The sequence below is a fragment of the Cynocephalus volans genome, chromosome 9, assembly GCF_027409185.1.
Source record: "Cynocephalus volans isolate mCynVol1 chromosome 9, mCynVol1.pri, whole genome shotgun sequence".
NCBI lineage: Eukaryota > Metazoa > Chordata > Mammalia > Dermoptera > Cynocephalidae > Cynocephalus > Cynocephalus volans.
Window position 1 is genome coordinate 4,414,567 of NC_084468.1, and position 12,934 is coordinate 4,427,500.

General features: G+C 59.2%; 1 protein-coding gene across 3 annotated transcripts in view; it reads right to left on the minus strand.

Moving 5' to 3' along the window:
- Positions 1-331: 331 nt before the first annotated feature.
- Positions 332-12,934, minus strand: part of SORCS2 (sortilin related VPS10 domain containing receptor 2) — a 502,479-nt gene continuing 489,876 nt past the window's right edge. For all 3 annotated transcript variants that reach the window (XM_063107926.1, XM_063107927.1, XM_063107929.1), the window contains 6 exons: positions 12,417-12,529; positions 11,237-11,362; positions 8,177-8,276; positions 7,382-7,484; positions 3,339-3,442; positions 332-689 (listed from right to left, as the gene is read on the minus strand). In XM_063107926.1, coding sequence (XP_062963996.1) covers positions 625-689; positions 3,339-3,442; positions 7,382-7,484; positions 8,177-8,276; positions 11,237-11,362; positions 12,417-12,529 — 611 coding nt within the window. In that variant the 3' untranslated portion in view covers positions 332-624. The remainder of the gene's footprint in view (positions 690-3,338; positions 3,443-7,381; positions 7,485-8,176; positions 8,277-11,236; positions 11,363-12,416; positions 12,530-12,934) is intronic.

Consider the following 12,934-nt stretch of genomic DNA (forward strand, 5'->3'; position numbering starts at 1 on the left):
CATCTGGCTGGGGAGCAGACATGGGCACGGAAAGCCTGCGGGAGGGCGCCGCCTGCTGGCGGGAGCGAGAAACTGCAGGCCCCGTGTCCCTCTGGACACGCCCCCGCCCCGCCCCCTGGGGAAACCAGGCAGAGTTTTTGCCCCTCGGGGCCCCAGAGGGGGAGCCCCGGGCATTTTGGAAAAGGGCTTCCCGAGAATGGGGGTCCGACAAAGCAACCCACATGGCTACCGCCTGGCCACAAAAATAGAACATTAAACACCCCCCACCCCCCCAACGCAAACAGCTGCCTAGAGAGGCATTTACATGACCTGCAGTTTATAGAGAGGAGGGACAGCGAGGTGGCCTGGAGGGTGGCGGTGGGAGGCCGTGCAGGCGCGGGCGGAGAAAGCCACGTCGGGAAGGACGTGCCCTCCGCGGGACAGGTGCAGTGTCTGAGCCGGGGCAGCGGGACAGACGCCTGCCCAGGGCCGGGGTGGGTGGGGGCTGCACAGAGGACGGGGCAGCCGAGGGTGGCTTTCCGCAGGTCTCGGGGGGGAGGTCGTCGCAGCCGCCGGCGTCGCTGTGGTCTGTGCCCTCCACGCGGGGAGGACGGAAGGAGCGTGCCCCGGGGCGGGCGCGCGGCCTCAGCTCACCAGGTAGCTGTGCATCTCCCGGGCGTTGATGCTCAGGACCACGCCCGAGTGGTTGCCTAGGAGACACGAGACGCCGCCCGTGAGCGCGCGCCCGCGCAGGGACAGAGGCGCAGCCGTGCGGGTGCGGTGCGGGGATGGGGGTCTCGCGCCTCCTGGGGGTGTGCCTGAGGAGGGGGCTGTCCCGGTGCCGTCACAAGCAGAGGACCCGGCGGGCCTGGGGGGGCGAGGCCCGGGCGCCCACTGACCTGCACGGGGGCCCCCGGCACCGGCAGCAAGGGGGCGCGACAGGGGCTGAGGCTCTGCCCCCTCCCGGCGGTGGGCGCTGCGGGGCGGGAGAGAGGGGCGGCGACGTCAGAGACTAGGAGACCCGGACACGGGGAGGCCCAGAAGGGACCCAGAGGGGCTCTGCCTCACGTGCACGGGCCAGAGCTGGTCAGGACTAGGGTTGTGTCGACCCTTTGCCAGGGGGGCCGCACAGGGCTTCCGCCTTGGGGGGCCTTGTCCTGGTCACCTGCGACTCCAGGACAGCAATGGCACCCCGCCCCCAGGGCTGCCGTGGGTTGCAGGAGAAAATGCACCTGAAGCCTTTGGGCAGGGCCTGGCGCACGCTAGGCATTGATTAAAACCATCTATTATTATTAATCTGTCGTTATTCTTTAGGGGTTTACAAGCCAAGAGCTCAGGTGGGGCGGGGTCTGTCTTACTGAGACACCACAGCCTCCGGCCTCCGCCCTCCTGGGAAGTCCTGGGTCCTTTCAGGGCCTTCCTGCCCAGCCGCCTCTGTCACATGGGGGTGGGGGATGCTGTCTGTGTGAAGGTGGGGGCCAGCTATGTGGGAGTCAGTGTGGAGCCCGAATACCACCTTCCACCTTGAGGTGGGGGAGACCCTGGTGGAGGGGTCTTTGGGGCACACAGGCCGATCCCCAAGTCTGGTGGCCTGCTGGAGTGGGGGGCTCAGGCTGTGCAGCACAGAACTGGGCTCCATTCCAGTTCCTCCTCTGGTCAGCTATGTGACCTGCGGAGGTCAGGCAATGGCTCTGGACCTCAGCTTTCTCATCTGTGAAGTGGACACAGGCCCGTCTGCCTCACAGGGAGTCAGGTGGTCTCTAAACGCTGAGCCCGGGGCCTGGCACAGTTATTATTTTGCTCCCGGAGGCTGCAGACGCATCTGGCTGCAAGGACACATCTGGGTGGAGCCCCCCTGGGTGGGCAGCTGGCCCGGAGGAGCTGCAGCGGGGGGCGGGGTGCACAGGCCTGCTCCGTCGGCTGCCCCTCCACTCCCAGGCTTTGTGTCAGGCTGACCTGGGTCTGGACTCAGAGGCGGCACTGGCTGGCTGTGTGGCCCTGGGTGAATGACTTCACCTTTCTGAGCCTCCTCTCCATAATTTAAAAAGTAAGGACAACTTCTACCTCTCCTCGTTCTGAGGACATGATAGACACAGGACTTTTAAAGTTGATTTTTAAAGTTGAATAATGACAACAGTGGGTCAGGCCAAGACTCTGGGACTTGCCGTGCACCCCGCTGTGCTCTGGACTCCAGTGGAACCTCATGGTGACTGCGGCAGGTGGGCACCGGTGCTGCTGTCACACGAGGCTGGGGCAGGCACTGCTACAGGACAGCAGGGATGGCAAGGGAAAGCCGGGCTCTGATGTGAATTCCAGCTCCACCCCCACTAGCCGTGCCCTTGGGCGGGGACGTGCCCGTCCAGAGGGCTGCTGAAGTGAGACGGTGAAGTGGCTCCTGGCCACACCCTGCGAATGAGCTGGTGCCGTGGCTGTCAGCACAGGCTCCCAACCTCGGCAAGTCTCAGAACCTTCTGGAGCCTCTGTTTTGCCGCTTGTTGAGAGGAAGTGCTGTTGTGCCTGCCTGTGCTAGATTGTATCATGGTCCTCGCTCAGTGTGGCCTGGACCCTCCCTTGCTGGGGTTTAGTCTGTGCCCCCTCCCCAGGATGCAGGGACAGAACATGGCTCTGAGGCTTCTGCCTGCTGCCTCTGTCTCCACTTGCTTTGGGGACACAGCCACCGTGCTGTGAGGAAGCCCAAGCTGCACAGAGTGGCTGTGCAGGTGTCCCGGTCATGGCCCATGGCCCCAGCCAAGTGCTAGGAAGCCTTTGAGACAACTGCAGGCCCAGCCATCAATGGCACCTCACGAGACACCCTGGGGGAGAACCGCCTGGCAGAGCCCAGTCCACCCCCAGAAACCAGAGAAGGAAACGGCCATCAATTGTGTGGGTGGTTTGTGCAGCCATGGATGACTCCCGGTGCTCTCCCCGCTGGGCGTGGCCAGGAGTGAACGACGTGGCATCAGCGAACATGCTTTGTAAACTGTAAAGCACTGTGCACAGGTGGCTATGTGCGTGTGTGCGATGCTCACTAAATCGTCATTTCCAGTGAAAAGGAGGGTGCGAGCATTGCCAGGGTGACTGGGGGGAAAGGCCCCCAACATCCTGAGGCCAGAGGGGCTCCCACATGGCCTCTGAGGTAACCCTGTGGGCAGCGCTGACAGCTCCTGCCATCACCTCATCCCACGGAGGGAACACAACAGGCCCAGGTGACCCCCGGCAAGTCTGCCTGGCCCCGAGGCCTGTGCGGTGCTGGGCAGAGGCGGCCAGGATGGGGGACCCATGGGAGGGTGGGGGTGGGTTTCCGGGGCAGGCGTTACCCAGAGTCTGGGAGTCCAGGTCATTATCTATAAACTCCTCACCTTGGATGACACTCTGGACGTCGTCACTGTGGCTCACAGGGCTCGTCATCTCCTGCTCCTTCTCGTTGTGCATCTGGGCGTACACGGTCCTGCCGGGGCGTTTCCTGCTGGGCAGAGGTGGGCTGCTCGGCTCAGGGCGGCTTCCTAGACCGCCTGTCCCCGAGCCCCAGCTGGGCTCCAGCCACCCCAGTATGGTGCACGGTGCAGCCGACACTCCAGAGACACCTGCCCCAAACCCAGAGTCCCGTCTCCTGCCCCATCTCTGTGCAAAGCCTCCTCCTCCAGGAAGCCCTCCTCCTGTGCGTTCCCTCAGCCCTGGCACAGTGGACGCTGCTCACTCTCTGTCCATCTGCCCTTCGACCTGGACCACGGGCGTGCTGCAGGGAGCTGTGTTCCATTCCCTTCCATCTCCCGTCGCCTGGTGGCTTTGGGGGTCTGGGAGGCGCATGGATCACAGTGCGCGATGTTGGCCCAAAGCTGAGAGGCGCTTGCCGAGCCAGGCTGTGCTGTCCTTGCTTTCCCTTCCCCTCCAGGCCCAGAGGAAGGGGACAGGGCAGCACGGCACCCGTGCCTCCACTGGGACCTGCCCCAGGCCAGGCTCCTTCATGTGCGACACCCCAGTTAGTCCAATCAAAGCCCTGAAAGGGGTTACAGTCCCCTGTCACAGATGAGGGGACTGAGGCTTGGGGGCAGGGGGACTGTCTTGGATGAGGTGACATGCATGCCAGCTTGATGGCAGGAAGCACAGTCGGGCCTCATCGGCGGGGCAGCCATGGGCCTTGCTGTGCCACCGGGGCTGGCTGGAGGCAGCTGGTGTCCCCCCTCCAGGCTGGATTTGAATGTTCAAGTGGCCCTGCTCTGTCAGTCCAGCCTCCTGAGTGCCAGCCAGCCACCAAGCTGGCTCCCTCAGGCACCACGGGCCTCACCGGAACTTAAAGGCCGGCGGGGCTGAAGGGGACGTTTCTCTCTGCTCTCCTCCCGGTGGACCAGGAGCAGTGGTCCCTCGGTTTCCACGGCAACGCCTCCCTCCCTCAGGGGCACGAGTGGGTTCAAGGGAAGCCCTGCAGTGCCTGGCACTGGGCCGGCCACTTCCACCCTCACCTGCCTTTGGGGCACCTCCAAGGTCCCTTCCTCCCCCTCTGCCCCCTGACCCCTGGGTGAGGTGGGGCAGGTTCCTTTCTAACTCTTTACACCACGTGCAAGAAATCCGGGGCAGGTTGTGGACACCGTGATCTGGCCCTCGGTGGTCTGAGGATGCGGCAGAAGTGAAGCCCACAGAGGCCAGAGTTCAGCCCCTACCACGGCCGCCCTGTTCACGACCTTCTCCACCAGGACGGCCCGCCGCCTCTCTCTGCCTGGCCCTGCATTCGGCTGTGCCTGGACCCAGCCCAAGTCTGTGCCCAGGGATGCTCAAGTGCAGCCCCGGCCCAGAGCTGGGCCTCGCCCGCCGCTCCCTCGTCAGCCCAGCCGCGCAGGACACTCGGAGCCCACAGCCTGCGAGAGCCTTCCCCTGCCACCGCGCCGGGCTGCCCCACAGTTTGCATGGGGTCCTTGCACTCCAGTGAAAGGGTGCTCGAGGGGCAGAGACCCAGGAGGGGCAGAGGTGGTTGGGGTCTTGCTGAGTTGGCCTGTAGGAAAGTGCCCCAGAGGGGTCTCACTGTTCCCAAAGCAGTGGGGAGGGTCGCAAGGCAGCAGGCACCCCGGCGTCCAGGCGTACACGGCCTGCCAGCGTGTGAGCGGCTGCCAGACACCCCGACGGCCCCACAAGCCTTCTTTACGATGTGCCGGTGCAGCAGGTTGTGTGCTTTTTATGCCATCATCGTTGGAGGTCATCTGCAGAGCAAGCAGCTGGCTGCCTCTCCTTGCAGACGACTTTTTTAACCTCTGCAGATACTCGTGACCTCGAGCTCCCGTGCACACTGACGTGGCAGAGACAGGGACAAGGCGATATGTTCCATCCCGAGGAGAGTCTCATGCCCATTTTACAGGTAAGGAGGCTGAGGCTCTGGCAGGCAGCTCTGTGGCTCTTCTTTGAGGGAATTTGAATACTGCAGCACTCTGAACAGAGCAAAGGCAGGGCAGGCCATGTGGGATAGGGGAGGACAAGGGACGGGGTGGGGAGCCGTGAAGGCCCTTCCCTGGGAGGTGGGCTTGTGTGTGCTGGGCACATGTCACACCTCGGTTGGCCACGCCATGTGGACAGGTGACAGGTGGGGCCTGGGACTGGCACCCTTGCGTGTCAGGGCACAGGGAGGTCAGCAGGGCCTTGAAGCGAGAACAGAGTCTCCAAATGGAAATCACGGGGGCGCTTGCCCTGAATCAGAAGTAAAAATTTCAACAGCTCCTCAGCAGATAATAAGAATCACAGCCTGGCCCATCAAAAGACAACCCAGAGACGCCTGTGGAGAGGGGGACTGTAAACCTGTCTCTGGAAAGAATCCCGGGCATCCATCATCAGTCTGGAGACACCGCTGTGCAGGGGGCGTCAGCCCGCGAGGGGGACATCTTCTGCCCTAGCCAGCGCTCTGATGATGGCCCTTGGGGTTTGTCCACTCCAACTTTACATTGCTTCTGTTTTCAGGGGAGCGAGGGCTGTAGTACCAGAAAGCTGGGCCCAAAGGCCACCCTGCCATCTCCTAGCTGTGACGAACCCCACTGCCAGCTGGCCATGGGAGTCACGTGATGGCCATCCGGGCTGAGGGGAGGGAGCAGATGGGAGGAGGTGGCACTTCTGGCCTGGGGGCTGGTGGAGAACCGTGTCCTGTGCTCAAGAGGGGCTTTTGGGAGGGGGGTGCTGAGTTCGATTTGAATGTGAGGTGCCAGGTGGACCTGTCCAGGTGGGCCAGTGCCTCCACGAGTTTGCAAATTAGGAAAGGCCACAGCCTGGACCCTGCTCTGCCTCTTTGCCCAGCAAACTCCCACTCATCCTCAGGATCCCCACTAGAAATCGCCTCTCCAGGGAAGCCTCCTGGATCCTCCAGACCAGCTCGGGTCCGTGTGGCGTCTCTCGGAGCACCCCAGGCCGCCCCTTCCATTGGAACTGAGTAAGGAGGCAGATGGTGACTTGCTCCCAGCCAGAGCAGAGTCAGCGCTGTGTCCTCGGCACCAGTGTCCGACACGGAGGGAGGTCACCCCCCACAGGTGCATCCAAAACCGCAGGAGAGGGTCCCAGAGGAGGGGCCCAGGGCCCAGGGGAAGGCCGGGGCTCAGGGAGGTGGGCCCTTGGCTCCAACCCAGCACATGGGGAAGGGTGAGCTGTGTCCTTCGACAGTCCTCAAGGGGGACCCCGACTGGGGAGACCGAGGCCCGGGAGCTGAGCCAGCAAGAAAGGGAGAAACAAGAGCGTCAGGGCAGGAGAAGGTCTGGTGACACTTCTTGGTCACGTTGCACATTCCTGGGTCCTGAATCCGCCCTCTGGGGTGGCCGCCATGGATCCCAGCACAGGGGGGTTATTAAGCCCGTTTTACAGATGAGGACCAGGCTCAGAGGGAAGAGAGGCCCCAAAGCCCCTCGCGACAGATGTGCAGGTTCCTTGCACCTGTCCCAGGCTCAGCTCAGTCCCTGCCCACCCAGGTGCTCCTGCGCAGCTCCCGTGCGGCCCTGACGCCCTCTCCCTGTGGAGCGCCCGGTACGCGACAGCAGTGCTCGAGCTTGTGGCAAGGGAGCACGAGACGGCGGTGGCCGGGGCCACATCCCAGCTCCACTGCTTGCCAGCTGTGTGACCTTGGGCATGTTTCTTAACCTCTCTGAGCCTGGGTTTCCTCACCCATACAGTGGACAATCTACTCCCTCTGAAGGTGGGTGGAGCTCAGTGACATGGTGGCTGGGATGGCCCAGGACCCGCAGGTGATGCAGAACCTGGGGTTTAGGGATAGGCAAGCCCTTCCCCCACCCCCAGCCCCGCAGTCTGTCACAGGCGCAGACTCACACCACCTCTTTCCATGACCCTGCTGGAAAGCCACCGCCTCCAGTAGGCCTTTCTACATCTGCCTGCGGCCTGATGTCAGAGCCCTATTGGCCGAGGGAAGCGAGGGTGGCCTTGCCTTTTGAACTTGTAGAGGATGAACACTCCCACCGCAAAGAGGCCAATGACAAAGAGGACTGCCACCGCCCAGTAGCCGCCTGCTGCTCCCAGCCTCTGAGAACCTGCAAGCAGATCAGCCGTCAGTGGGTGGCTGGGGACCAGCCTTGTCCCCAACCCCAGCCTCTTTGGATGGGAGGACGCTTCACATTGTCTGGCCGTGTTCTCCTGGTGTGGCTAAGGGGACAGTGGGTCATAAAGGACCAAGGAATGCAGGCTCCACAGTCTCGGAGGAACTCTGCCTGTGCCCCACCCCTCGGGGCCGGAGTCCTGCTGTGTAATTCGGGCTGTGTGCCGGGTCCTTCCTTCTGGACAGTGGACAGAGCTACCTACTGATTTTTATGCTGGTGTGGGATGACCCTGCCAGATTTCCTAATGGGCACGGTGTCATCCCAGGGAAGAAAAAAGCTCTTCAGCTTCTGCAAAGATTCTTGCCCCCAAGAGAAAAGGACACACATGTGTCCCATGGTGGGGGCAGGGGAAAGAGATCCTCGGAGACCCTAAGTGGTGATGTAAATTAACAGCTGCATGTACCATCCATGGAGAAGCGCATCAGGCCCTTGGGTCCGACCTGGTTGGGGACAGACCGGTTTTAATGCAGGCAAATGCCCAGGCAGGAGGGGCGTGTGGGTGGCTGAGGAAGGGCCACCTACCCAAAGGTCCTGCAGTGGCACACGTCGTCTGAGGGGCCTGGGTGCACGCCCATCCCATCCCGCGGGGACCCAAACCAGGCCACGAGGAGCTCCTGGCCTCTCACCTGCATCTGCGTCCCTCAGGGCCACCAGGACCCGGACCCCGCCTCGCAAGAGGAAGCTGATCTTCTGTGAATTCAGCACCTGCTGGATGGCCATGAGTCTCTGCAAGCACAGGGGAAGGGTGAGGAGGGGTCCTCTGGGACCCACCAGACGGGGTCTGACCCTCTGCAGCTGTGGCGCTCAGTGTCCTCATATGTAAAACGGGAATAATGACCCCAGCCAGCTTTCACCAGGAACCATCGATGGGACACAAGATGACTCAGACGTGGCCCTGCCCTAGAAGAGCTCTTGCTTCAGTCGGGAGCAGATGTAAAAGAGACACAGGCCACGGTGTGTGTAAAGTTGGGGACACTCGGGATGCTGCAGGAGGCCCCAACCCTGCTGGTGGTCAGGGAAGGCTTCCTGGAGGTGGAAGACCAAGAAGAGGACAAGGTAGGGCAGGACAGGTGACTCAGAGGCAGGGGAGTGACCCCACTTGGGGGAGGTATAGCCCAGGAGATGCCGCTGGATTGCAGGGTGCAGGATGGGGATGCAGTGGCTAGATTGAGGCCAGCCTTGGGGACCATGTACACCCTCACCCAGGGGCCATGTGACATGACAAACATGACGCACCGGCACACAGCAGGGCTCCCTCCCGGCTCCCCTTGTCCCTTCCCCTGGCTCAGAGCATCTGTCACTGTGCAGGGGCGGCCTGGCTCAGGACTGGCTGCCATTCTGACAGATGTGAGGGGACATCGCACTGCGTTTTTAATTTGCATGTCCCTGACGATTAGTGGTGTTGAGCATTCTTCTTACACCTGTTGGCCATTTGTGGTCTTCTTTCGAGAAATGTCTACTAACCTCATTTGCCCATTTTTAAATCAGATTGCTTTGTTTTACTATTGAGTAGTTCTGTATATATTTTGGCTATTAACCCCCTATCAAATGTATAGTTTGCAAGTATTTCTCCCATTCCATAGGCTGTCTCTTCACTCTGTTGATTGTTCCCTTGCTGCGCAGAAGCTTTTTAGTTTGATCTAATCCCATTTGTCTATGTTTGCTTTTGTTGCCTGTGCTTTTGGGGTCATATCCGAAACATCATTGCCTAAACCAATGTTGTGCAGGGTTTTTAAAATGTTTTCTTCTAGTAGTTTTACAGTTTCAGGTCTTACATTTAAGTCTTTAATCCAGTGTGAGACGATTTTTGTGTCTGGTGTGAGATAAGAGTCCAGTTTTGCTCTTCTGCATGTGAATCTCCAGTTTTCCCAGCAATGTTCATTGGAGAGACTGTCCTTACCCCAGTGTGTGCTCTTGGCAGCTTTGCTGGAAACCAATTAACTATAAATGCATGGATTTATTTCCGGGCTCTCTGTTCTGTTCCATTGGTCTACTCGTTGTTTTTGTGCCAGTACCATGCTGTTTCAGTCACTATAGCTTTGTAGCATATTTTGAATCAGAAAGTGTGATGCCTCCAGCTTTGTTCTTTTTGCTCAGAGTTGCTTTGGCGATTCCAGGTCTTCTGTTGTTCAAATTTTAGGATTTGTTTGTTTGTTTCTGTAAGAAATGTCAATGGACTTCTAACAGGAATTGCATTGAATCTGTAGATCACTTTAGGTAGTTTAAACATTTAACAATATTAATTCTTCTAATCCATGAATGCAGGATATCTCTCTATTTATTTGTGTCTTCAAATTCTTTCATCAGTGTTTTATAGTTTTCAGTGTAGAGATCTTTCACCTCCTTGGTTAAATTTATTCCTAAGTATTTTATTTTATTTTTTGATACTATTGTAAATGGGATTGTTTGGTTGATTTCGTTTGCAGATAGTTCACTGTTAGTGTATAGGAATGCTGCTGATTTTTGTATGTCTCTGGTCCTTCATGGTGGCCCTCATTGAGCCCCTGGTTCATTTTTTAAAAATTGATAATACATATACTCTTTCAAAGTGCACAATTCAGTAGTTTTTAGTATATTCCCAGCATTGTACAACTGTCACCACTGTCTGATTCCTGAGAATTTCCATCGCCTCCAAAAGAAATCCCGTGCCCTTTAGCAGGTGCTCACATCCTTCCTCCCCCAGCCCCTGGCAACCACGAATCTGCACCTGTCTGTGGATTTGCCTGTTCTGGACATTTCATATGGATGGAGTCACACAGTCTGTGGCCTTTTGTGATGGCTGCTTTCACTTGGCACCACTTTTTCAGGGTCCTTTGTGCAGCAGCTTGTATTAGAGCTTTGCTCCTTTTACTGGCTGAATAATATCCCACCGTAAGGATAGGTGCTGTTTTCTTTATCCGTTCATCAGCTGACGGACACTTGGATTGTTTCCACTTTTTGGCTATTGTGAATAGTGCTGCATGAGCATTTGTGTATGACTCTTTGGATGCACATTTTCATCTCTCATGGGGAGATGCCCAGGAGTGGGATTGATGCGTCATGTGGCCTCTCCGTGTACTGCCTGGGGAGCTGCCAGACTGTTCTGCACAGCTGCACCCCGTCCCCAGCAGTGTGAGGTTCTGATTTTCCCAGTTCCTCACCAGCACTTGGTGTCGTCTGCTTTTTACTGCAGCCACCCTAGTGGGTGTGAAGGGATGCCAGGTCACCTTTGTGTCCCCTTCCCTCATGTGGCAGGTCTCTGTCCCCTCCGTGAGGGCCGTTATTTGCAATAAAGGCGTTTGCTCATTGCATGGGGGTTGAGTTCCCCTCTGTCCTGAAACCCGTGCCCCCGTGTCCTCCTAGACAGTGCTCACCGCCTTTCTGAGCACCCCTTGTAGTCAGGTTGGGACCACGTGACCAGCTCTAGCCATTGACATGAGAGGAAATGAGCATGTCCCCCTGGTGAGGGGATGCAGCCCCGTGCTCTCCACTCCCTACAACCCCTGCTGCAGTGACCTTGGAGGCTGCGTGACTTCCAGAAGGCGCAGCCACAAAGAGGAAGAGGGCCAGCTGCCCTGAGTCTGACCGCGATGTGGGGAGAAATAAGCCTTTACGTGACGAGCCCCTGAGACGTCACTGCTTATGTGAAGGACACCAAGTCCTCAGCTGTGTGGGACACCTAGGGATCCAGTGGCCGCAGGACATACCTTGTCACTTGTGAGGCTCCTCTTCCTCGTGGGCCTGGAAGGGGGCAGGAGCACATACAGGTCAGCCAGGGTGGGCAGCCCCGGCTTCACCACAGTCACCAGCAGCTCCTCAGGGACGCTGGCCTCCTGCAGGGACAGACAAGCCACTTTGATTCGCCGTCTTCCTTGTCTCCTGCCAGGACACCAAGAACACCCTGTCTCCCCTCTTGGCCTGTCAGAATCCTGGCCTTCTGTTCTGTAGACCTTTCCAGAGCTCGGCATGCCATGGCGATGGCTCGAGTCCCAGGGCCATCTCCTGTACCCTCCTCTCCTGGCCCCTCAGCCACTGCCTGGGTTGAGGCCTCCCCCACTCCCCTACCAGCCTTGCCCTGCCCCCTCCAGTCCACACTTCACACTGTGGCAAGAGTGAGCAGGTGCCTCTCTGGGGGCGACTGTCCTCCCAGAGGCTGGGGTAGGACAAAGCTCCCTCCCCCGGCATTCCAGGCCTGCTGCTGGCCCTGCTGCCTCCCTGTTCCCACTCCCCAGCATCCCAGGCCCAGCCATGGCCACATGCCCACCTACGACCCCCTCAACCCACAAGGCTCTGCTCATGTGGCTCCCTCTGCCTCCTGAAGCTGCACTCCATGTACCTCCGTCTGGCAAACGCCTATTCATCCTTCAGCAGCCAGGACAATTTTACCAGCATTATTCACAGGATGAGGAAAAGCATGTTCAGAGTGAACCTCGACCTGCAACAGCCTTGGATGGTGCTAGGGGCTGGTCTTTCTCTCACTGGGGGGCCAACGGCCTTGGGTGTCCTAATGCCCACCTCGATGCCCTGTCTGCCTTCTGTGAGCTTCCTGAGGGTAGCGATCACATGGGATTCTTCTGTCTCCAGTGTCCAGCCCAGAAGACAAATTCAGTGAATTAATGAAAATCGTTTTAAAGAGACTCTGGACCATTGGAAGGCAGCACCTGGGTCCAATGCAAACAGCTGGTGCTCACTAGATGTGCACGGGGGATGCAGTCCTGTCCCTCCCAGCAGTGGCCCGAAGGCCAGAGCATCGTGACTGCAGGGGCAGCACCACCTGCCCCATCCTGCCCAGGAGGCCCCGGGGCCCTTGCGTGTCTCTGGAAACCAGAGGCCCCGTGTTGCTGGGGAGGCGTTAGGCACTGGGTGGCACGGGGCGGGCGGAGGCACCTTGGAGAGGAGCCGGGTGACCACCAGGCCGACGTCCTCCCTCCACTCAGGGGTGCTGGGGTTGTAAGCATCCAGGTCTTTGGAAAACTGCAGAGGCACGAGCTGGAACTGGTCTGGAGAGAGGCAGAGATGGGAGAGCTGATCAGTCCTGGATAGTCCTGGATCCCTCTGGGAGGGCGGCCACACACCCTGGATGGTCCAGGACGCCTCCGGGGTCAGGTCCCCCCGTACACTATCCCTATACTCTTCTCAAGCAAGTCAGAGAGTGGCCCTGATTTTGTACTTGGAAAACAGGATCCTCCCTGGGTGCCAGCAGCTGCAGGGCTGTCCCAGGCAGGGCCGCTTCACCGGCTGCCTTCTGATGACGACGACAATGACAAAGACGGCCATGCTGACCTGGGAGGGAGGGCCTGGCATGTACCAAGCCCGCTCTGAGATTTCCCCCTCACCTCACAAGGACGAGCACACCCCACGGGGTCAGCCTGTCATCCCTCAAGGACCCCTGAACGTCAGATGGG